This window comes from Dothidotthia symphoricarpi, assembly GCF_010015815.1.
Source record: "Dothidotthia symphoricarpi CBS 119687 unplaced genomic scaffold P153scaffold_7, whole genome shotgun sequence".
Lineage (NCBI taxonomy): Eukaryota > Fungi > Ascomycota > Dothideomycetes > Pleosporales > Dothidotthiaceae > Dothidotthia > Dothidotthia symphoricarpi.
In genome coordinates this window covers 179,208-202,445 of record NW_022985014.1, presented here as the reverse complement: position 1 = coordinate 202,445, position 23,238 = coordinate 179,208, and the positions used below count along the sequence as shown (strand labels likewise).

Here is a 23,238-nt window from a genome sequence, read left to right as displayed (position 1 = left end):
TGGTTTATTCCGATTGTGGAAAACTTGCACTTGCTGGACAACTACGTGCAAAATTTATGTGACACTTTCACCCCGCAGAGATAACTTGTTTACCCTTAGCTAAGCTGGCTTCATTGCACTTGTAATGTTTACATGGTCTGGTTTGGAAGTGCATTTTGGGTTGTGATGAGGATAATGAAGTGTGGTTCTGGGTGTTTTGATTAATTGAGGAGGGGTCGTGGAGGGGATGATCAACAATTAGTCTGGAGATCGACGAAGATTTTTAAGATGGGCTTAGAGTTCAAATAGGATACGTTAACTCTAGTACTGGAGGGACATGGACAGTATCGAACATGTTACCTCAAATATACTGTTATATACTTCTTTTGAATGCTGTGACAATAGCAAGTGGTATTGAATCAACGCATTTTAACTCGACACTGGGGAAAAATCAACGCCTTTGTGATGTATACACCAAGAGAAATTCATCAAGAAGGTATTGTTATTCTTAGTCTTCGAGCTTATTGCGCAACATGTATTTGCTCAAGCTAGGCTTGCGGAGTACGTCTGGTCATCTGGTGTATCTGAAAGACTTGACAACCTCGGCTTGTGTCCAAAATGAGATTAGCGTGTTGGATGTCGTCGGATTCTGCCTCCATCTCTCACCAAAACCACGTCTTCTGAAGGTGTATGCAACCCTCCGTAAGCTTCTACGACTTCTGCGACTTCTGCCTGGGTTCGCAACTTTTGCCTCAATGGGTAGTGCTTACGGAACAGCGTCTTTCCGCGCAGCGATTCGTCCGTCAGCTACCTGATCATCGCACTATGTGATTCAACCGAGGCAGCATGTCGTCACGAGCGGTGAGACGCCACGATGCGAGCTTTCGAGCGTTACTACCACCGTCACGTACGCGCAGGCTAGATCAAGCAGTCTTGGGTGCCATTGGAAAACTCATATACAGCTCTTCGGACCTACTACGTGACTGCAATGAAACATGCCCACCATGGAGATCACACCCATCAATGCCGTTCTAGTGACACTGTCCGAGTCGGCTGTCGCATTCTATCTGTTTCCTAGCATATTTCCCGCCGGTAGCTTGACTTCCTTCATCCTCCGTTTCTCGCTTTTGAACTTCACTATCTACTCCATCTACAAACTCATCATCTACCCTTTCTTCCTAAGTCCCCTCCGCCACCTGCCCCGCGCCCGCGGCGCGAAGCCTCTCCTCGGCCATGGAATGCTCATGTTCGACCGCCCGGCCGGCGAAGCCAATCTCAGGATGATGAAGGAAACGCCCAACGACGGCATCATCCACACGACAGGCTTCCTGCACACGGACAGACTTCTCCTGACGAGTCCCGCCGCCCTAGCCGACGTGCTCGTGCACCGGAGCTACGACTTTGAGAAGCCGTCCTGGGCGCGGAATTTCCTGAAGAAGTTTCTGGGCGACGGATTGTTGATGACGGAGGGGGACGAGCATAAACATCATCGGAAGCAGATTATGCCTGCTTTCCACTTCCGGCATATCAAGGAGCTGTATCCTGTGTTTTGGGCAAAGTCGATGGAGTTCTGCGGTGCGGTTGGGAAGGCGCTGGGAGAGGATCCGGAGACGGTGGTTGAGATTGGGCATTTTTCTACGCAGGTTACGCTTGATATTATTGGGCTTGCGGGACTGGGGAGGGATATCGGATCGTTGCGGAACAGCGAGGATGAGCTGATTGCGAACTATGAGGAGATACTCGAGCCGACGCCGGAGAAAGCGGCGTATTTTGCGCTTCATATTTTGTTTCCGCCGTGGCTTATTGCTATGCTGCCGTGGAAACTGAATGAGCGGACGCGTATTACTACGGGGAATTTGAAGAGGATCTGCGCCGAGTTTGTGAGGGAGAAGAAAGCTAGGATGAAGCATGAGACGACCGAGGAGTTGGATATTCTATCTATCATGCTGCGAAGCAACGACTTCTCCGACGAGAACCTAGTAGACCAACTCCTCACATTCCTAGCCGCAGGGTACGCACATCCCCCCCCCCCCCAATAACCCCTCATAATCCCCAACCTAACAACACCCAGCCACGAAACAACCTCCTCAGCCCTAACATGGGCAACCTACCTCCTCTCCACCCACCCGGACATCCAAACGCACCTGCGCTCAGAAATCCACGCCCACATCCCCACCCCATCCCACCTCTCAAACCCCACAACCGACATCGCCTCCCTCCTAGAATCACTCCCCTTCCTAAACGGCGTCTGCAACGAAGTCCTCCGCCTCTACCCAACCATCCCCTCAACCGCCCGCCTCGCAATCCGCAACACCACTATCGCGGGGCACTTCGTCCCAGCAGGCACGATATCCTTCGTCGTGCCCTGGGCCACGAACCGCAACCCCGCCCTCTGGGGCCCGGACGCAGAGTCCTTCGTGCCTGAGCGCTGGATCGATGGGATGACGGGCCGCGCGACTATGCACGGGGGTGCGGAGAGTAATTATGCGTTTTTGACGTTCTTGCATGGGCCGAGGAGTTGTATTGGTGAGCGGTTTGCGCGCGCAGAGATGAGGGCCCTTGTTGCGGCGTTTGTGGGGGGGTTTGAGATGAGGATGGCGGATCCGGAGGAGAGGGTTTTGGTCGGGGGCACGATTACGAGTAAGCCTGTTAATGGGATGAAATTGAGGTTGAAGCCTGTGGCGTGGGGGGTGTGAGGTGAGATCTGGTTTGCTGGGCGGGGATGTGGTGTGTTGTTTTGTTGGGGTTTGTAGTATCGAGGGATTGGCTGACTGGTTGGCCGACTGACTGGAGACTGATATTGTTGTTTATCGTACGTGGCGAGTGGTTCCAATTCACATGAACTCGAAGATAATCGATCATGCATACGTTCCGTCATACACCGGAGTAGCTATCCCAGCTCATATATATTCTCGTTTCACATTCTGGCAAAGACCAACGCCTCGCAAAGAAACAATGTATACTTTCCAATATCATGCCATCAAGTGATTCGATGCACCGAAAACAGATGACCAAGAAACACTCTCGAACCAAACATAACGAATAACACCGCGATATTCCAGTTAATCCCGCCAGCCAGCCCATCACCACCCCTCATCGATCCCAACCCCGCCACCCTCCTCAGCATCATAAAACACCTCCTCCCCATCACTGCTCTCGACTCCAACATCCCCCCTAGCTTCCATGATCTGCACCGCCCTCCACGCAGCCACAGTCTCAGCATTCAATCTTTTCAGCCCCTCCACCACGCCGCCGACATCCTCCCCGCCGACCCGAACCTGACACCTATACACCCTGTCCGGCGCGCCATCTTGCTGCCCATCCCGCTTCTCCTTGACCGGCACATACTGCACGTCCTTCTCCACAGCGAGATGTCCCAGCCGCTCTTTGGGATGCAGACAATCCACATCCACGTCCAGGATACGCTGCAAGCACTCGAGGATACCCAGGCGGTGGACGAAGACCTCACACGCCTCGACGGAGCCGTGCGAGTCGATGTAAATACCGCCGATGACGCTCTCGACGATGTCGGAGAGGAACTTGGGTGCGTCGGTCTGCGCGAGCAAATGCCAGGGAAACTTCCCATCGTGCTGCAACGCCGCGATGATTTGTGCGCGGGCATTGTGATGGTCTTGCAGCGCTGTGTCGCGGTTAGCGTTGAGGCCGTTGTGTGCCGAGCGGAGGAATTGCCAGAGGGCTCTGTGGTGGGTTTCAGGCTGGAAAGTCGAGGGATTGATAGTTTCTTCCGGGACGGTGGTTTCGAACATTCTGAATGCCAGGAAGGCGGCGTTGACCATTGCGGTGCGCACGGCGTGCATCTTTTGGTGCGTGAGAGGGGGCGAGTGGGCGAAGAGCCGCTTTGAGATTATGTAGTCGAGGACTGCGTCGCCGAGGAACTCGAGGCGCTCGTAGGAGCAGGCTGTGTTTAGTCCGATGTAGGAAGCATGTGTGAGGGCCTCCAGGAGGAGTGTTTTCTTGCTGAATGTGTGGCCGATGAGTGTTTCTAGCGTAGCGAGACTGTTGACTTCAATGTATGCCGGGGCAGCATTGTAGAGAGTAACGTTAGCTGCTGCTATAGGTGTCCAGTTCTCAAGGGGTAGGAGCGTTTGGACGCAAGTGAATGCTTTGTCGAAACCACCAACACTGTACGATGCGCCGATCAGGGATTCGATTACGTCGGCAACGAGCTTTGACGACCTCAGTACTTTCTCGGAAGGCGGTGTCTGAGCGAGGACATCGCTTGCATATCGAGGCGCCCACTTTGCCCCGGTAAAGCGTCTGGTAATGACGAATTTATCGAGGCCGGCTGCTAGAGCCGCGCGAGCAAGGAAGCCATTGCTGACAATCTTTCCCTTCTTTCCTGTGAGAAAGCTCTCCGGCCATGTCAGATTGTCCGCCATCAGGTGGACTGTCGAGATGAACTTCAGTATGGCGTCTCCAAGAAACTCAAGCCGTTGATAGTTGCCTTCCTCGCCAGTAGCAGAGGATGTCAAAGACTTGAGAATGATAGGAAGATGTTTCGATTCGAAGTGCAGGGGCTCTAAGAGTGTAGCCTGGAGCGCTTGAGCAACCATATGGACTTCGAATCGGTACAAGATCGACGGGAAGAAGCGCGCGAAGAGGGTATAGGGAGCGGGAAGATTATCCACTATACACTCTGAGACACCGAAACTCTCAAGCCTGGTGTACGCGTCGTTTATGTTGTTAGCCTCCTCAAAGCGATGTAAAAAATCGCGTCGTTTCGGAGCCCGGACCATTACCAAGCGAGTCTCTTCCATATCTGATGAAGAAGTGGCCGTGCTGTCGCTACTTATGTTGTGGAGAGTATACATCCGTTGGTCCCCCGGCCTTGAGATCAAACCCCAAAACTTTGGAGGAAGTCCTCGCGCGATCATCTCCGACGCTGGTCGACATCCCTGGGTGAATAGAATCCATTTTGAGAGCTGATCAATGTTGAAGGGCTGGCCAGATGAGTCGCAGGGAGCGAGCAGCCAAAGGAAGTCGGACCTTTCTTCTTGCATTTTACCCGAGAACGCAGAAAGCAAGATTCTCCGAGTAATCAAACGCATAGTCTCGATCTGCTCGTCGGTCAAGATTGCTTTTTGCAACCATGAGCTTTGTACCGTATACTGCGTCGTCTTGTTCCAATGCAGTATGAGCTCTCCAACGTTGGGCAAAGCAATCGGGGTGAGAAGTTCCATGTAAAGCGGTTCCTCTCCAGGTGTCTTTACCTGGAGCAAGGTACGGTGGTACACATGAGGGTTGTCTGCCTGATACATTGCAACAAACAGCCAAGGATCAAAGGGCGGTGATACTTGTACTAGAGAGGGCGTGTGATCAGGAATCTGAAACTCCGCTGCCTGATCAATCGTTTCTTGTCTCAAAGGAAGAAGATGATCATTCACCAGTCCAGCCGTGTGCAAAGCTTTGTAAGCTACAAAAGCGGCGTCTTTTCTTGCCATCTTCTGCGTCCTCCAAGTCCCCACGCTAGTGGCGTATCTAACCGCAGGATCTACCGAGACGGGGAGTGTGACTTTCGCGGCAAATCTGCCTGGTTCTACATCGATTATCTCGAACTGAGGACGTGGGTCCTGGTATGGACCAGATCCGAGGAGGTTGCAGAAGTGGTAGAGATGTTGCAAGGCGTAATCAAGTGTCATCCGAGCGCTGTAACGATATCAGCCATCAAGTATGCCAGACTTTGTGCTGATGTTTGGATTCAGCAACGTCATATTGCATGTAGCCCTAAACACAGAGTCACAAGCACTTACCCAGTACTGGGTACCTCAAACACCCGCTCTCCTTTCTCGTCCTCAAGTTCTCTCTCTTCCGCCAATTTGATCTGTCGCATGTCATCAAGATATGCTCTCTTCATCTCTTCTTCGAGTGACTGCCATGACTCTGGAGATTTGATACCTCCTGTATCAGGAACAAATATGAAATACTTAGATTTTTGCTTCCTGGCTCTTCCGCGCCGCTGCACAAAACTCTTCAAATTCTTGGGGCTTTCGAAGCAGATGACGAGGTGGCAACTGGAAACGTCGATACCTTCCTCGAGAACGGTCGTGGCCAAGATCAAGTTCGTTTTACCCACCCGAAAATCGTCAAGTGTTGTTTGTTGGTTGCGAGGTTCGGCGAAGGCAGCGATATTCGTCTTGCGCTTGCTGTTTTGTGATGTTCCAACAAATGTGCCTACACGAAACAAGTCTTTCGTACGAGGGTGTAAGGAGATAATCTCAGCAAGGATGGCTACCCAAATACGCTGCTCGACGAATATCAGACCTGTGAACTCAGGGTTGTCTTGCACTTCGACGACCAAAAGGTTTATGAGTGTCTCTACCTTTTGGGAGAGGTATTCCAGAGATATACGGGGAAATGACGTGTCTTTGGGAAAGGGTAGCTGCAGCAAGAGCTTCAGAAGGTGTAGCTTCTCGTCCACAGACCAGTCGATCAGCAGCTGATGTGAGTTGTGGGTCATCTTCTCGAACTGTGTTACGCATTGTTGGAGGTACCATTCCATGGCCGACAATCCGAGCTCGTCTGACGTGACTTTTGCTTTGAGTACAAGGTGCTTCAGCTGCTCTAAACAGTAGGTCTTGCGACTGATGTAAATATCCTGCAAGCCTTTGTAGTCTTCTTGCTTCCGTAGACTTAACACGTACGGGTCTTGTGAAATGTCGTAGTTCACAAACATATTTTCAATCGCCGTTATCAAAGGAGAGTTTGCGTATTTTGAAAACTCGGCCGGGTACAGAGTCCTGATGAGCTCCGGCTGGTGAGAGAATCGCAACAATTCCGGGCGATGCCTCTTTGGAGTCTTGATTGTAGCGTGCAGATTGCGCTCAATCTGTCTTGGAATGTCAGCTTGATGAAACCCGGAATACATCCAGGCCTTACTCGAGATCAAGTTCAGTTGCTTTCGCTCTCATAATCGGGCTGGCTGTCAACCCAAGAATCCTCGGAAGTGAATAGCTTCTATTCTGAATACGCGGCATGTAGAAATCGGACATGATCCGATGAGCAGGATGCTTCAGTGTGCAATGATGTGCTACATGATCATCAGCTGAACGTGTTTTGCATCACAACAATTATCTGACCTTCATCGAATATCAGCAAAGCTAGCCTGTTCATTTTGACGAACGCATGAGTGAGTGCATCTAAGAGCACTTGATGCGTAGACAACACAATGCGGACGTTATGCAACACCGCATCCCAGACACTCTGTTCGGTCCAATGATCGACGCCGTCGTTTCCGCTCAGGACTTGAACGCCGTAACCAGGAAGATTGGACTTGAAAACTTGATATTGCTGTTCGCATAGCGGGACTGTTGGCGCGAGAAACCAGACAAGCTTTGGTTCGTAAGAAATAATCCCGAAAGGAAGCGAACGCGACTCGCACCTTGTCAGGCTGGCAAGTTTCTAGTTCCAACCTTGTTCGCTCGATCGCGCTAATTTTTATGAGTTCTTTGGGATTATCTCGGAGTGATGGAAGCCATGTTACATGTGCGTTTTTCCACTGCCGGTGTCCATAGCAACAATGATGTTTGCTTTGAGGCTCTCCTCCACCATCTCAGCCTGATACGAGCGAAGCTGGAAAAGTTCATCGTTGACTCCGGTAGCGATAGTCACGTCGCCAGCAATAGACTCTCCCGATAAATCCATCGGTTTGGATCGCACTGCGAAGTTGCATCAAAGCATAAGAGAGATTGGGGTTGGAGGCCACGGACAGCTCAGTGTTACTCAAGGGTTCATTACGCTAAACTAAATTAGGCTGACATCTTGTTGAACTGCATGTCACGAATCCGTAGCAAAAAAGCCGTTTTCACGAAATAAAGCTCATGTGAGATGGCAAGTTGGAGTGCATCCGAAGAATCATTTTCGTAAAATGCTACATAAGTCGCTTCATGTCATTGTGCTCATGAACAGTACTGCGCGAACGTACGGGGCCGTTCTGCCACTGTGATCAAACTGCAAGGGCCATGCTGAACTCTCTTACAAACATCTTGTACTTTACAGATTCGTAAGGTAGTCCTCGACTTCTGAGGGGCTCAACTTCCTGAACCGTGGGCCGACTGCTCCCTCGACTCCCTCGACTCCAAGAAGCCTGTGCTCTGGTGGGCCAACGATGCCGATCTCCACCGTATCGCCGTTCATCTCTCCTTCTATCGTCTCCTTCAAGGTAAGTAGAGCGATGTGAATCGCATCCTCCAGCTCCAAACCTTCGGTGTACCGTTTCTCAAGGAAGGTCTTCGCGCTCGTCGCACTCTTGCCGATCGCTGTCGCCTTCCACGGAAAGTAGCTGCCGCTGGGATCGACCTGGTACAGGCTGGGTCCGCCTTTCAAGATACCGCCCGTCTTGCTATTGACTTTCTTCTTCTCCTCGCTTGTCTGCTCTTCGCTCTTGCCCTCTGCTTCTGGCTCGATGCCGTCGTCCCATCCTGCGATCAGCAGGCTGACACCGTATGGTCGGACACCACCTGACTGTGTAGCCTCCTGCATCACCCGCGCAACGTCCTGCACCAATATCCTCGTGGGTGGGTACTCGTTGTAGATGCGCTTGTATTCGGTGTGTGAGACCTTGCGGGCCTTGTCGACGAGAACGCGGTAGTCGGGTCCCATTCCCGAGTAGACCATGCCAATATTGGGTGTTATGAGGCTGACCTTGGACGAAGAGTGCGAGTCGATGAGCGGCGATGATGACTTCTTCTCGGTCGCGAGCACGATACCATTGGTAGCTTTGTCAGATTGTCAGCTTTCGGCTGTGTTATACAGCGTGGCCGACATACCTTTGATCCCCAGCGACGTTACACCCTGGTTGACGGCGTTCAGGGCATACTCTGCGTGTGTGTCAGAACACCGTATTGCGATAGAAGCCACCTGTGTGGCTGCTTGTCCTGATGCGTACCTATTTGTACCAGCTTTCCACTATCCACCAGTCAGCAAACAACTCTTGTAGCCACCGCTGCGAACATTGGGCGTTTACCTGGGCGAGAATGTCGTCAACGAGAACGAGTATCTGTCAGCCATGATGGGTTATGTGCTGACGGCAGAGAATACGGTCAAGGAAGTGGTGAGGTTGGACAGGGCGGCTGTTGCTGTAGTGGGGTGCAATGCTGGCGTCAATACTGAAGGCGTCGGAGCTGGAGCTTCGTCTAGGCAATCTATTGACGCGGTCTCCGTCACGTGGGGTTCTCGCTCGAAGCTGGGGCTGACTAAACAGTTTCCACTAGCGGCGATATTGGCATTCCAAGTTCTTCCATCTTCCAGAAGCCGTTACACCACCACTCTCCGCGTCTGCCACCGTGGCTACTTGCAACAGCTGAGCGACGCAGGAGGCTGTGTCGGAACCGTACTCCGAGTTGCCGAGCCATATAAGTCGGCAAATGCCTCCCCCGCCGTTCCTTGGTCGATTGCAGCGTCATCAGTCGAACTCATGATCACTTCTTTTATCACACGCATTAACCTTTGCTCAGCTCGCACTTCTTACAACAGTATCTAAGCCCCAGAATGTCTGCTTCTTCTGGATCTCAGGCCATGCCGGGCTGGTACTGGCCAGACGACGTACCCAAGGATGAACCTCCGCATGCGACTTCGTCATCCTCATCATCCCAGCCGCAGCCTTCCAGAACTTCAGCAACTGGCGAGGCTCCACATGCGGGTCAGGGAACACGGTCTTCCAGGAGAACTCACTGGCCCCCGAGACAATGCAGAATCTGTCTTGAGACTGTCCAGCCTACTTTCAATGTTCCATCTGAGAACCTTCCTGGCTTCCTTCAATCGTCTAACGTCAAATACGAAGACGAAAGTGGCCGTTTGATTCGACCTTGCAATTGCAAAGGCTCGTCGAAATATGTCCACGAAGCTTGTTTGCAGGCCTGGCGTCACGCCGATCCAAGTTACGGACCGAGAAATTACTGGCAATGCCCAACATGCGGTTTCAAGTATCGGCTTGTACGCTTGGGGGCTGGTCGTTTCGTTGGTAGTGTCGGTAAGTTCTTGTCTCAGCATTGGACTGGAAGAAACATGTTAACGAATTCCGCAGCTGCCCAAGTTGGCCTGACACTTCTCATCTTGACGATAGTCGTTTTTGTCCTCGGTTTCATCGCTGATCCCATAATCAATATGTACTTCGATCCTTGGAGCTATCTGATGCCCTGGTCCAGCCGTCCAAGCTACGATTACTACGAAGACGAGCCAGTTACATGGGGTGAGCATTTCGCGAAAGGTTTCGCTAGCATGGGTGTTCTTGGCTTCCTCAAAGTCCTGGTAGCCAGTCCGTTTTCCTATTTCAGGTTAGGAGGTGGTGGTGGCAGGGGCAGGAATGGTAGGGACAGATATGAGCAGATAAGTTGGATTATCATCTTAGTCGGTGTAGGCACGTTTCTGGCGGTACGTATCCACTGTACTTACCTCCTTTGCTGCGGAGATCTAACATGGAACAGGCCGTATACAAAGGCGTTCGCGCTTGGAGTCGCCGCACGCTCGAAAGAGCTGGTGAACGAGTCATGGACGTCCAAGGCGATGACGACGACGATGAAGAATGATTGCGTTTTTGCAGGATCAATATAAACTTGCAAAGTGTTCTCGCATCTCAGTTGGTCCCACCATCTCCACCTTCTCCTCCATTGAGGTCCGCACTATCTTAAATTGCCACGAGTTACTCCTCAATACTGTGTCAATTAGTCTTCGTGCGAAGATTGAAACTGCCCTCGATCTCCATATCGGCTTGCGCGTTTTGTGCGGTCGGCTTTTGGGAACGTGGTGCTATCGCCTTTGGCAACTATTTCGGATTGGCCGGTTCACTTTGTGGGCATCTGCTTTCTAAGTGTTCGCTCTTTGAGCGTATGCTTTACAGGCATTTGCCCGCTGAACACACTTTTATGGCTTGAACGAAATATACTGCTGTCAGAGCAGGCCTTTGGCACATCTCTTTTCCTGCCCTCTAGTTTTCATGTTGAAGCCAGGTATAACTTGAAGTGTAATGTAGGTCCGCTTTTGTGAACTACGAAATGACTGCATGTGCAAGCCCGCAGTCTATAAATGATAGGTTGGTGGACAGCTCGGTGCTGTGTCCACAATATTCTACAGTTTTTCTTACGACTGTTCTCCTAGCGAATCGATAATATATGGGTATGATCACTTGAACACCGTACTTTTCAACTGGTTTTCGCTGTCGCGTGAGTTCCATGTATAATTAAGAATTGGTGATTCTCTTCTTTCTGCAGCCGACCGTTATCAACTCAGGGTCGCACTTGGGTTCAACAGTTCCTCGTCTCCACAAACGGTATATTTCTGAACTTGAGACCTTAGTGCATCTCGCTATGTTCCCTGATGATTGTGTTCACGATTCTGAGTTCTATCCAACGCAGTCCTACGATCTACCCGCTCACGCACGATCGAGTTACACAGCATACGGATTCTGCGTCGTTGAGCCTGGTATGATTATGCTGGAGCCTTACTTGACGCACACGTAGTTGATAAAGAGCTAGGAAGCCAACATTAAGCTGACATTGTATGCTGCATACGGTACGATGGTGGGTCAGTTAGACGCTACCTAACAACCTGTCTGTGACTCTCTCACCATACATTCCCAACACTTTCCCTCCTGAACAACCGGCTTCTGGACTACTATCACTGCTGTCTCATTCCCCAGCCCATCTTGTATAACACATGTTCCACTGTTTGAGAACCTTGCAAGCAGATTGTGCCTTGAGTCGTTTAGTGGTGCATCATTCCACAAGTCAGGTTCCGGTTGTGAGTATGAGGATCTTACGAATGTGGTGGTGGAGGCTGGGGATGCATGAGCAGAGGACTGACCCGATATGACAGCGTAGAGAGGGCAACTTGTACTGTGTGCCGTTTGGACGTCGTTATGAAGACAGGCACTGTAAGTTCGGAGACGTTGTGCACACATTCCGTTGTTAGACTTGGATGGATGAGAGTTTGAGAGAGTGTGTTGCGTAAAGGAGGAGGCCATTACGTTGTATGTATTGGAAGTAAATTCAACCATGTAGTTGGAGACAGGTGAGGGGATTGTGGATTTAAGAGGGGATTTAAGATGAACTGACAGCCTTATATGGGTGTCTTGTATCGAATGAGTAGTGTCCACGTTGATGACTTGTTGGACAATCGCAAGGCAAGCAGCAAACAATGCTTTGAAGATACCTAGCACGGCATCTTTGTGGCCTACTCAACAGTACTCTCAGTTACTTGAAACAACAGGAACTAAGCTGCCGTGAACTCTTGCAACAGCTTGACAACTACATCTAAGGTTAGTAGAGGTCTCACGCCTAAAATTCCAGAAGTGTATTCCTCAAGTGTACATTTGTAGGGGTTGTTATTGTGATTTTACAGCTTGGAGGAACTACAAAGAACGCAGCTTACTTCCTGCTTTCATAATTGACCGCGAGACTGTATGGATTGTAACGATGTCCTCTCCATATTTGATATTGCATCTTAACGAGAGGCTCCAAATGCATGATGTAACGCAGACGTAGCGTCCCACTGATCGCGCCTGGACACACATCGAACACGACCACACCCACCTTCTAGCCTGCCAATTCTCTGAACTGCATTGCATTGCATACTTCTGTGTCAAGTAATCGTCATGTATTTATCAAAGTCTTCTGGTGTTGTCCATTTGGCGCGTCGCGTATTCCGCAGTGACGTCAACCGACCATCACCAGTTAATTGCAGCAAAAACTACATATCAACTGCAACACTACGACCCCGCTTCTCAATATCATCGCACAGAATTCGCCTGCAAACACAAGCACCTACAAACCTAATCACAAATCAACTACGTCGTTCATCCCATAAAATGTCGAACAGCGCAGATCTTCAGGTCAGCGAGGTGTTCAACCTCAAGGGCAAGGTCGCACTTGTCTCTGGTGCTGGCTCCGGAATCGGTTTGATGATCTGCCAGGCGTGAGTGTCTGTTGTATGATGTACATGGCCTATCACTGACGTCGTACAGCCTGAGTGTAAATGGTGTAAAGGTATACATTGTGGGCAGGACTGAGGAGAAGCTCGAGACTGTCGCCGAGGTGCATGGCAAGAACATCGCTGGCTCAATCATTCCAGTCGTAGGGAATGTGGCAACAAAAGACGGTGTATTGTGAGTGGAGCAGTCGACCATCCAAAAGAGTACAGGCACTGACAAGGTGCCAGAAAGCTGGTTAAGGAGATTGAGTCGAAAGAGAAGCACCTAGATATCCTCGTGAACAACGCCGGTATTGCGCCTGAGAAGACCGACACAGACGTTGATAGCGCCGAGGAGCTGAGCAAGAACCTCCTGGAACCCACGTCTGAGAAGGAGTGGCTTGATGTCTACCAGACCAACGTCGTTGGACCTTTCCTGATGAGCGCTGCTTTCCTTCCTCTCATCGAGAAGTCCACAAAGGCACAGCAAGGATGGTCGGGCACTATCATCAACATCAGCAGTATCTCCGGTCATGTCAAGATCTCGCAGAACCACTTTTCTTACAACGCGAGCAAGGCTGCAACGATCCACCTCAACAGGATGTTGGCGTCCGAGATTTCGAAGAACGAGATCAAGGTCCGAGTCAACAGCATCGCTCCAGGCGTGTTCCCTTCAGAGATGACTACGCAAGAGAGCAGAGACGACAACCAGAAGTCGGAAATGCCCAAGGACCACAAGGAGGGTCTGCCTTCTAGCCGGCCGGGTAAGGACAGCGACATGGCTCAAACCATCCTCTTCGTTGCCAGTTGCCAGTATCTCAATGGCCAGGTGAGTTCATATAAGTGATGGCGATGAAGACGTACTGACACGAATACAGACTGTGACCGTCGATGGAGGCTACACACTCCAGGTCGGAAACTGAGTGCGCGAGGTCGCCACAATTTCAAACTCCTCTTCTACATCACTCATCAGCGAAACCAATATGCATTAAGGCGGTGCATCGTTTTTAGCTTTTATGTAGTCACTTACAGTGTGTTTTGACAACATACTGGAGCATCACGAAATTGATGAAATCATGACGGTTCATCGAGATCTACAATCATCTTCACGATCCTATTTTGAGAGGTTGTATTCACACGTGCTCGCCAAAACTACTGCACGAGATGACCGGCTAAATAGTCTCTCAATTTGCGAAGGCGTGCATGAACATCGTTTCTTTTGCATGTCAAGCCCCTGGAGCTAACCTATTGCCACGCGGGTCAGGCCCACGCCTGCAGCGCTCACCGGCGGCATCTCCTGGACAAGCATTGTTAGCAGCCGCGACTAGTGCTTAGCGCTCACTTAAGCCTTTTGACATCCCAGCCAATTTTCCGCACGCGATCGTTCGCACATCAGCCGTGGTGGCTGTAGCTGGAGGTGAAGAAATTCCATCTAGTATCTTTCTTGAAGCTGTACAGCTCATCTCTTCATGTACCACCTTTCAAACAGATCTGACCTCACAGTGAAGCCGTGGTTCCTAGGAATACCCTCTCGCGATTAGGCGCGCCCAATAACGCCGAAGCTCGACCTAGCCCTTCGAAAGTGGAGCTGAAACAACGTCACTCCCAATCCGGAAGGAAGACCCCTACCGTCAGGGGGAGGAATGACCGATTTGCAGTTACCAACACCGGCTGAGCCGTGGCTCCAGGAACCATCCTGGCATCCTGCGAGCATGGGTGGCCATTGGATGCCCAATATAGACGCGATACGAGGTGGTATTAAAAGAGTCGGCGTGCGCTGAGAACTCGACTCACCACCGCACTCCATCTTCTCATTACTGTCTTGTTGCAGTGTCCATTCGCTACAGAATCTCTATCTTTTTATCTTAATAAACAGTATTATCATAATGCGTGTCTCTGCCATCGCCTTCTTCTCCCTGCTTTCCGGAGCTCTCGCAGGAAACTGCGGACCTCAGAACGGAAACGCGGTTTGCGCTACTGGAGAATGCTGTAGCCAGTATGGATGGGTACGTTGATCCTCGCTCCACTGAAACATGGCACATACACCTCTGCAAAATACAAACCATACTGACAATTCCCTACAGTGCGGCACCACAGTCGATCACTGCGACTCCGCGACCTGCCTGAAGTCATTCTCCGGCAAGACCTCAAAGTGCGCACCCACCACTGCCGTTACTACAAAGGCCACTGTCACAAAAGCCGCTGCCACCACTCTCAAAACTTCTGCTGCTACCACTTTCCCCGCTGCCGTTCCCAACATTGACGTCTGCGGCCACGCTCAAGGCGGCGTAACCTGCCCCGGCGCCGGTACCAACGGCTACTTCTACCGCTGCTGCTCGTCCGCTGGACACTGCGGTCCCAAGAACGACATCCAGGACCAGGCTCTCTACTGCGGCGACGGATGCCAGGCCGGCTACGGAAAGTGCAACACCATGGCTAAGCCCCCCGTCCCATCTGCTACTCCCGGTACTGCTGGTGCAGGTGAGAACTGCGGCCCGATTGTGAACAAGAAGTGCGGGTCTGGACTGTGCTGCTCGGGAAGCAACTACTGCGGAGCCGGCGTAAGTTGAAACATTCCTCAAGATAAAGTTTTGTGCTAACGTTTTGTAGACGGACTTCTGCGGCGCTGCCAACTGGTGCCAGTCCAAGTGGGGCAAGTGCAACTAAAAGTTGCGCATCGCGATGACAAGATGAAGACCTAAAAGGCTTGGTAGTAGCCAGCGAGCAATTTAGGCGTAAAGTTCGTTCTCGAAGATAGACCAGTGAGCATTCGCTCGTGGATCTTATTCATAATACTAGAAACGATTAATGGTGGTAGTGCAATTGATGAATACATTCTACGTTCAATTGCATTCACACATCTCCCTTCACAAGCTGAATACCTCCACTACAATCGTGCCCAAACCTTTGCTTTCCAGTCTCTCATTTCCCAAGACCTTCCTTCCCCTCCTACCACCATGTCGAGTCCTCAGATTCAAGACCCAGAGATCTTCTTTCGTGGCGGCAGCAACGTCCTAAAACCAAACCACATAACGCGCTACCAGTATCCCCACCCGCTAGACCACGGCATCCCCGCTCTACGCCTCCAGCTGCCCGCAAACTCCGCGAAACGCTCTCGACCCCAAGGCCACGGCGACTTCGGGATAGACGGCGCGACGTTCCTCACCATCACGCGTTCGTACCGCGAGCCGCCGACGGAAGCGGATTTTCGATCATGGTCTGACACGGAGACAAAAAGGGATGCGAAGAGTAGGAATCCGTTGGGTAGGGCAATGACGAGAATGACTAAGTATGCGGGCAATACACTGCTGAAGAGCGGGAAGTTTGCGAAGAGGGGCGGGTTGGTGTATGTGGTTAATAGGGTTACGTCGATACCGTTGGCTGGAGATGGGTTTGGGAAGGAGGAGGATACATACAACATTCCTTGTGATCAGTGGAGGGGGTTGAAGCCACTGAGCACTCCAGGGCATGATAGTTGGTGGCAGAGACTCCATGTAAGAGAGAGTTGAGGAAGTTCTGAGATGCGTTTTGGTAACGTTTGGCGAATAGGATTTGTATCAGGGTGCTTATGATCGCTCGTTCTGGAGCGCGAGAGATTGCATGGACAGATTCAACATCCCGGCGCCTTTGCCCGCATGGTGTGTTCTTCCTATGTATGTCCATATGGCTTGTCACTCACACGCGCAGGCTACCAAGACCAGATGTAGAGAAAGCAGTGGCAGTCCATCGCGAAGAACCGTCCAGTCCCGGCAAGTGGCAAGGAACCTGTTGCAGTATATGTTCGCGCGACTGGTACGTCGACAGTGAATATGCCTGCGAGCTGAAGTGCGGGCACTGGCTTTGTCTCGAGTGTGTAACGGAGATCGTGGACGAAGCCGGTACGTACGCCCCCAGCATACAGAGGACATGCTAACACCAAGGGATCTAGGTAGAGGAAATCTCATGGACGGAGAGACAGACCCCGGACAGAAGTACTGGCGCTGCTCAGAATGCCGCGACATCAACCCCGTCCTCAAAGACCGCGCCGACATTATCCAACCCGATGAACTGCAGTACTGGCGCTACAAGATCGCAAATCACCGCCTCATCCACGAGATCACCGATTGGCTGTGGCGCATGGAGCAGGCAGAGCTGGACGGATGGTGTCCCGCACTCCCACCACACTTGAGCGACGAGCGCGCCAATCCCGCCGACATCAAAGAGGTACGCAAAGTCCACGTACACATGCCCGACGCTGTGCAGGTCATGGAAGCCGTGCCCATCTACGTAGCCAGCCTCCTAAACTGGGGGTACAGCCTAGACAACCCGACGAACACGAAGGAGGCAGATGTGCTGAAAGCGTGTCTTGTCGCGGAGTTGCAGCGGCTCGCGAGTTCGAAGCGGAAATTCAATTCCACGGAACTCGTTGAGCATATGAAAACGGTGGGTGAGAGGGCGTTTGTCCCGCATGTCGTTTCTGCATCGGATCAGCGGCTCGGGAATCCGATTCTCCCGCCTGGGTATGTGGCGTATAGGGAGTTCCTTTGTAAGTGGACTGCTTTGGGGTGCTTTTTGAGTCCGTCCGGGAGGACTGAAGTGGTGGGCTTCATGAGGGAAATGGAGAAGAATAAGAGCCATGTGTGGTGGAAGGATGTCAGGGAGGTCTTTTTTAATCGCGGCGCTCCTGTGCAGTGAAGGTCGTTCTGTGGTCAGCGTCTGGAGTACAAGTCGTGTTGCCTTTTGTGTAATCTCGAAAGTTTTCCTTGTTTGTATCCATCAGAGTTTGCTTGCTATCTTCGCGGGTGCTGCATGCATAGGTCAAACCTCAGACATCTTCTTGCAGTGCTAGTAACGACAAACTTCTCTTGAAAACGAGATTTTGCGCCTGAGGGCGTTCCTCAGAATCAGCTGCCATATCGCAAGCCACTGGTGACTGAAGACATTATTTGCGTAAAGCTAAAGAATATACATAAACACAGCTACTCCTTCTCCATTCCTACCAACCAGATCACCCACCTAACCACCACACAACATCTACCGCCTAAAATCTCATAGCCCATCGATACAGACATATACCGACTAACCAGCCACATCCTGAACTAAGCCTGACGCCACCAGTTCGTCTTACGCGGCCCACACCATCGACAACACCAACGCTATCGAAGAGAGCAACAGCGTAGGAGACGCCACAAGAAAGAAACGCGCGTCAAGCCACCTGCCCAAACACCAGGTACTCCATCTTCCTGACGACTCTCCTGGATTAGTGGCGCTACGGGCGATTCGCAAACACCAGACGGCGACAGAACTCATTATCCCCACGGTGGCCGTGACAGGCCATCTCTCACACTACAACGTACACTCTCGAAAAGAATGGCTAAAACCCAGCCTAAGCCTTGTAGGAGGAAAAACACCACGACTGAGCTTAGCCAGAATGATGTCTAGCGTTTTCAAGCTCTAGCTATACTGACATCTCGCGTCATTGTTTTAGCAAAGGAGCGGAGTTTGTCTTGTCTTGGTATAACGAAGGCCAGGCTATAAATAAGATGAATTACGACGACAACTGGGTAATTTGTCGCCCAAAAACTACTCAAGTGTAATAGTCTTGGCTTCAGCTACATTCAGCGTGCATAGAATGGAGAAACATCCACCATTGTAGCAAGCAACAGCAGAAGACATAACTGTACAGAAACTCAATCACAACACCTTGTCTTGTAGGGAAGTTGCATTCCTCAGCGTAAAAGACATCTCGACCACCCGAAAGCTGATAGGGAGTACGAGGATGTTGAAGGAGCTTGTTTTTGTTTATGGCAGGCTGGACGCATACAAGCAATACATATGGTTCACAAGTTGTACATGAATTCTTCCTGTAGTTGTCCAGTCGTTGCATGTCATGCTGCAACTTGTATTGAGGGCGTGAGACAATTGCATGAAGCACAGGTAAATGGTTATGCACACGTAACAATGTCTCGGGAAGAGTGGACTAACCAGGTATTTGGTATCCAGTACACAATTGGATGTTGCGACTTCTGGAACCTGGCATAGATGCCCTTCTTGTCACCACCGGAGTTGTTGTCGATTTGAAACCTGGCCGCATCGCGCAATTCCAGCGATGTGAACTCGGGGTTGTTGAGAGCCTCAAAGACACCTGCAGCTTTGATGCCCGTGATGATGACACTGGCGAAGTCGGCGATACCGTTTTTGCTGATCGCTTCAGGCAGCTTCCAGCCCAGGAAGGAAGCCGGCGTATCGATGAAAGCTTGAAGAAGCATCACAATGGTATGTTCCAACTGGGTATCGCCGATATGTGGGGCCTCCTGCCATCTGGTCTTGTTCGCGTTGGGGACTAGGCTGGCGTCGATGTCCCAGTCCTCAATGTTTTCTTTCCACGAATCGCCGAGCTTCAATACTGAGCGTGGAACCCATGTCCAGCATCAGGACCATGCTCAGTGACACCTAGGATGAAGATTTTGGCCCAGACACTGCCACTCTTGTTTGTCTGCTCGCCGAGATAATGGCCTTGCATGCCCTTCTTGTACTGAACGTGATGTTCATCTCTAGACATGTAGTCTTGGACAATCTCGCAACCCCGCTCGACAGCCGTCTGGAGTGTGCGGTGAGAGTCCTGGTAGAGCGCCATTCCGCCAGGCTTTCTAGTCAGAAAGAGCGGAATCGAAGATGTCGAGAGGGTCAGTTAGAAAGAAGTGTAGTATCCTGGGCGCGGTCGGCCAGAGAATGACTAACAGAAGGAGGGTGAAGGGTCTTTGTGATTGTATCTGGACAAGATTAGTGAAACATCTTAGATGTGGCGTCAACATGCACACCGCGTAGAAGTGATATCGATGCAGGCTGTACTCATACCGATGCACCTGGAACTTGGCCTGTCATTGGGAGGGTGTCTTTCTTTGCAGGTGGGAGCAGGGCGAAAGAGTCATGAGCAGACTTCTAGTGCGGCGGGTGGCGAGGTGAAGGGGAGCCTGAGCTTAGACCGTTTGCGGCGGTGAGTGTTTGCTGCAAGGTAAAATAGTGCACCCCCACTCAACTTCGAATCCTCTAACCCTTGCAGCGATTAGTTTAGGACGATGTTGCCAATAGAGAGGAGCCTGGTGAAGAGTGAGAGGGAATGAGGGCTGTTGTTCGATTCCTGTGTTTACAGAGGGAGGGGGATTGACTTTTGGGGGTGATCTCAATCTTGGATTGATGCTGCATATTACTGACACATGACGTTGTTGGATGAAGTTTCCTTCTAGCTGATTACCATGACGAGGAAATATAACAATAAGGATATCGAGAAGAAGTGGAACAGTGCGCGAGTTGTGAGCAAACAACATAGCACACACTGCTCATCGTCACCTATCACAGTCCCCAGTTCAATTCTCTTACCTACCAACCAGCAGCAGCAACAGACTGGCGAAGATCAAGACACCAACGAGGATATAATACCAAAAAACAACCGTGTCACTGCGAACCAATGATCTCCAGAAAACTTTTCACTGTCATTGCGCCCACACATTTAGTGTTCTCGGATAATTACAGGAGGTGTTAAGCAAGACATAGTTGAAGAGATGATTTTTTTCCAACGCTAGTTCTAACTGATTGGACGTATTGTTTGACGTATGGACCATTGTCGCATCTGGGTGAGTGTTGAAGTTAGAGCTCTATTGCGTCAAATGTTTACAACACCCTGACAGATACAAACGAGATTTGTGCGGAGCTTTTGTAGCGTTTTTCCTGCTGGTATATGCCCAACTGCCTTATTTTAAGCATTCGTTCCTTCAGTTTTTACACTCAACCGAGACGATGGAACCACACTACAGCGAAATCGTGCAACAGCTTGACAACTACAAGCCAGAATTGTGTAAATGTTTTCTGCTCTAAGTATTGCTGGTATACGCCTGAATGAAAGTACAAAAAACATGGTGGTACGAACATTCTCAACAACCACCACACCTTAGTGCGCAAACCGAAAGTCCAGCCGCTTGTTCCCCGAATCCGTTGTAGTCGCCAGATACGTCTCCCTCTCCTCCTTGCTCATCGCCTGCCAGATACTATCCCTCCTCTTGTTGACTTGCACATAGTAAATCTTCGCCCCAACAAACATGACCATATTCCATGCACAGATGCCGATGAGCGCCTTGTTTCCGCGTCGATACAGCGGCTTATCATCATCGCGGTAGACGTTCGTGGAAATAATACTCGACGCCTGCACACAGATATTGTACATAGCGGAAGCAATGGTGCGCGTGCGCACTGCTCCAGCGTTGCGACTTGTGATGGAGACGATGATAGCATGTGCGTAGGGCGAACCGACGAGCAGCGTGCAGAGCGTCCAGCGCGCCCAAGGCGACGCAGCTGCGGGCAGCAGCGCGAGCGCGATCAGGACAGGCATATTCCAGATCTGTGAGACGAGACTGACGAGGAAGCGTTGATTGACTTTTTCCGATACCCATGTCCAGAAGAGGAGTTGGATGATGAAAAGTACGTACGCCGGGATAGTGAGGAGGTTTGTTTGAAATGTGTCGAAGCCGAGGGAGCGCAGTTGCAGGGTTAGGTAGGAGCCCATTGGGGTCACGGGGATGAGCCAGGTGAGCCCGAGCATGTAGATAGGCCACATATGGTAGTCTTTTACGCACTCCCATAGCATTGTGAGTGACAATCCCTGTCGATTCGTCATGTCTCCTTTCGATGGATCATCGCGGAGAATACGGTTCACCATGATTTTCTCTTCGCGCTCGTTGAACCAGCCGTAGGTGCCACGGAAGGGGTTCCATCTTGTTGGGCTTGCTGTCTGTGTGGGTGAAGCCGGGAGATAGAACCACGTTGCGATTCCAATCAATCCAGTAATTGTGCCTTCAATCGCAAACATCCAGCGCCAGCCTTCTAATCCGTTGTGGGTGATGCGTAAAATACCATAAGCGAGGAAAGCAGAAATGATCTGCGTCGCCTGGTATGCTGTCCAGAAGACACTCAGGCGTTTAGGCAACTCGCTCCCGGTATAGAAGTAGCTGAGATACAGGATCGTGTCCGGAATGAAGCCTCCTTCAATAAGGCCGAGGAGTGCGCGGCATACAAAAAAGGAGTTCCTACCGCTCAGGAGAGCTTGACAGCTGGCGACCAGACTCCACAAGACCATTTGAATGGGGATCCAATTGTCAGGTCCTAGCTTCTTGCTGATGAGCTGGGATGGCATCTCAGCACACATGAAGCAAAGATAAAAGATCGTTTGACCGTAGTTGTACTGGTTCGTGTTCAGGCGCAGATCACTGAGCATATTATCGCTCAGAGCTTGAGCTAGATTAGATCTGTCCAGCTGCAATGAGAAGAACTAGCTCATAACTCGTCAGAAACATACGTGAGGATTCGAAGTTACCACGGGGTCGCCAGACGATTTGGAGAATTTTCAACTCCACCACCACGTGACCCTTCAAATCGGCTGACGACCCTGTGATAGCACAGGAATAGCTTACCATAAGGCAGGCCCATGTCATGATACGTTTGTCGATCTAAAAAGTGTCAGCAAAGTCGTGAAAGATTTCTGGCAAGCAAAATTTCGCACCTTCCTAACCACTTTCTTCTCCTCCTTGGGCTCCCATTCAAAGTCTGGATCATAGCGATGGATACCCTCATATGTTTCTATGGGCCTGTAATGATCTTTCTCAAGTCCATTCGAGGCATACGTAGTGCGTTCATTCTTTCCTGGACCCAAATTTGACTCAGGTATATTTTCCGAGCTGCTAGTGTTCGAACTGCCTGTCGTGATCTCAAAGTCTGTCTTTCTATGGCCGGAAATTTCGTTAGTGGACTTGATAGCCATAATGGTGTTGCGAGCCAAGCGACGTTGCCTTGGAGTGAAAGCTTGGTGCGTCCCGAGAAGCTCTTATCAGGACACAACCTTGGCTTATATAGCGATCGTCATGACAGAGAGTGCGGTCCCATGTAGCATAGCTTGTTCGATGTTTTGGTCTTAGGATTTAGCGTTGCGAGGGTATCATGAAGCCTCCGTCAAACAATGGGTCCAGATAAAGCCACCGCTGTCAGGGCGTGAAAGTATGGGAGCAAAAGGCCGAAGTCTTCTCCCAGATTACTTGAAAGCACGCGATATCTGGTACAATGGCGCGTCGGGGCATCTGCATTCGAGTTCATGTCTGTGGCCCTGATTCGTTGTGTCGGATGTTGATAGGGAATTGCGTGATTGGCCGGGGAGGTAGCGACATCAACAACGAATGTTACACCCGTTATCGTCGCAATCCTCAACCAGTTCGGAGAAAATCATGGCGCAAGGACGGGCGTATATTGTTAATAGCGGATCACTACGCGTGGCAGTGTCGATATCGCCTAAAGCTCATGTATGACCCTAGTGCC

At 50.8% G+C, this 23,238-nt stretch overlaps 10 protein-coding genes across 10 annotated transcripts; 6 read left to right on the top strand and 4 right to left on the bottom strand.

Annotated features, from left to right (window-relative positions):
• Positions 1-691: 691 nt before the first annotated feature.
• Positions 692-3,051, top strand: P153DRAFT_336596 (cytochrome P450). The gene is made up of 2 exons (XM_033665710.1): positions 692-1,990; positions 2,051-3,051. Exons 1-2 carry the CDS (start codon positions 975-977, stop codon positions 2,673-2,675), a joined length of 1,641 nt encoding a protein of 546 aa, XP_033525137.1. The 5' UTR covers positions 692-974; the 3' UTR covers positions 2,676-3,051.
• A 20-nt stretch (positions 3,052-3,071) lies between these two features.
• Positions 3,072-7,587, bottom strand: P153DRAFT_312674 (dicer-like protein 2; the record flags this gene model as incomplete). The annotated part of the gene is made up of 6 exons (XM_033664854.1): positions 7,481-7,587; positions 7,379-7,427; positions 7,077-7,329; positions 6,877-7,027; positions 5,751-6,830; positions 3,072-5,646 (listed from the first exon to the last, which is right to left on the bottom strand). Coding segments are annotated over exons 1-6 (4,176 nt in total), but the record flags the coding sequence as incomplete, so codon positions are not given.
• A 304-nt stretch (positions 7,588-7,891) lies between these two features.
• P153DRAFT_336591 (N-terminal nucleophile aminohydrolase) lies at positions 7,892-9,074 on the bottom strand. The gene is made up of 4 exons (XM_033665709.1): positions 8,963-9,074; positions 8,885-8,904; positions 8,766-8,816; positions 7,892-8,714 (listed from the first exon to the last, which is right to left on the bottom strand). Exons 1-4 carry the CDS (start codon positions 9,004-9,006, stop codon positions 7,990-7,992), a joined length of 840 nt encoding a protein of 279 aa, XP_033525135.1. The 5' UTR covers positions 9,007-9,074; the 3' UTR covers positions 7,892-7,989.
• Positions 9,075-9,486: 412 nt separating this feature from the next.
• On the top strand, positions 9,487-10,523 carry P153DRAFT_288163 (RING finger domain-containing protein; the record flags this gene model as incomplete). Its single annotated transcript, XM_033663586.1, has 3 exons — positions 9,487-9,967; positions 10,022-10,368; positions 10,422-10,523. 3 exons carry the CDS (start codon positions 9,487-9,489, stop codon positions 10,521-10,523), a joined length of 930 nt encoding a protein of 309 aa, XP_033525134.1.
• A 2,276-nt stretch (positions 10,524-12,799) lies between these two features.
• Positions 12,800-13,823, top strand: P153DRAFT_287129 (NAD(P)-binding protein; the record flags this gene model as incomplete). Its single annotated transcript, XM_033663511.1, has 4 exons — positions 12,800-12,906; positions 12,956-13,096; positions 13,150-13,729; positions 13,779-13,823. 4 exons carry the CDS (start codon positions 12,800-12,802, stop codon positions 13,821-13,823), a joined length of 873 nt encoding a protein of 290 aa, XP_033525133.1.
• A 963-nt stretch (positions 13,824-14,786) lies between these two features.
• On the top strand, positions 14,787-15,567 carry P153DRAFT_287287 (carbohydrate-binding module family 18 protein; the record flags this gene model as incomplete). The annotated part of the gene is made up of 3 exons (XM_033663523.1): positions 14,787-14,906; positions 14,985-15,461; positions 15,511-15,567. The coding sequence occupies 3 exons, from the start codon at positions 14,787-14,789 to the stop codon at positions 15,565-15,567; spliced, it is 654 nt and encodes a 217-aa protein (XP_033525132.1).
• Positions 15,568-15,631: 64 nt separating this feature from the next.
• P153DRAFT_204239 (uncharacterized protein) lies at positions 15,632-16,490 on the top strand. Its single transcript, XM_033662516.1, has one exon. It carries the CDS (start codon positions 15,858-15,860, stop codon positions 16,407-16,409), a length of 552 nt encoding a protein of 183 aa, XP_033525131.1. The 5' UTR covers positions 15,632-15,857; the 3' UTR covers positions 16,410-16,490.
• Positions 16,313-17,813, top strand: P153DRAFT_312662 (uncharacterized protein). The gene is made up of 2 exons (XM_033664853.1): positions 16,313-16,778; positions 16,829-17,813. The coding sequence occupies exons 1-2, from the start codon at positions 16,469-16,471 to the stop codon at positions 17,572-17,574; spliced, it is 1,056 nt and encodes a 351-aa protein (XP_033525130.1). The 5' UTR covers positions 16,313-16,468; the 3' UTR covers positions 17,575-17,813.
• Positions 17,814-18,824: 1,011 nt separating this feature from the next.
• Positions 18,825-19,516, bottom strand: P153DRAFT_355590 (uncharacterized protein; the record flags this gene model as incomplete). The annotated part of the gene is made up of 2 exons (XM_033666580.1): positions 18,825-19,285; positions 19,333-19,516. The coding sequence occupies 2 exons, from the start codon at positions 19,514-19,516 to the stop codon at positions 18,825-18,827; spliced, it is 645 nt and encodes a 214-aa protein (XP_033525129.1).
• Positions 19,517-20,496: 980 nt separating this feature from the next.
• On the bottom strand, positions 20,497-22,914 carry P153DRAFT_365407 (MFS general substrate transporter). Its single transcript, XM_033667819.1, has 3 exons — positions 22,433-22,914; positions 22,344-22,379; positions 20,497-22,201 (listed from the first exon to the last, which is right to left on the bottom strand). Exons 1-3 carry the CDS (start codon positions 22,688-22,690, stop codon positions 20,828-20,830), a joined length of 1,668 nt encoding a protein of 555 aa, XP_033525128.1. The 5' UTR covers positions 22,691-22,914; the 3' UTR covers positions 20,497-20,827.
• Between the last annotated feature and the right edge of the window lie 324 nt (positions 22,915-23,238).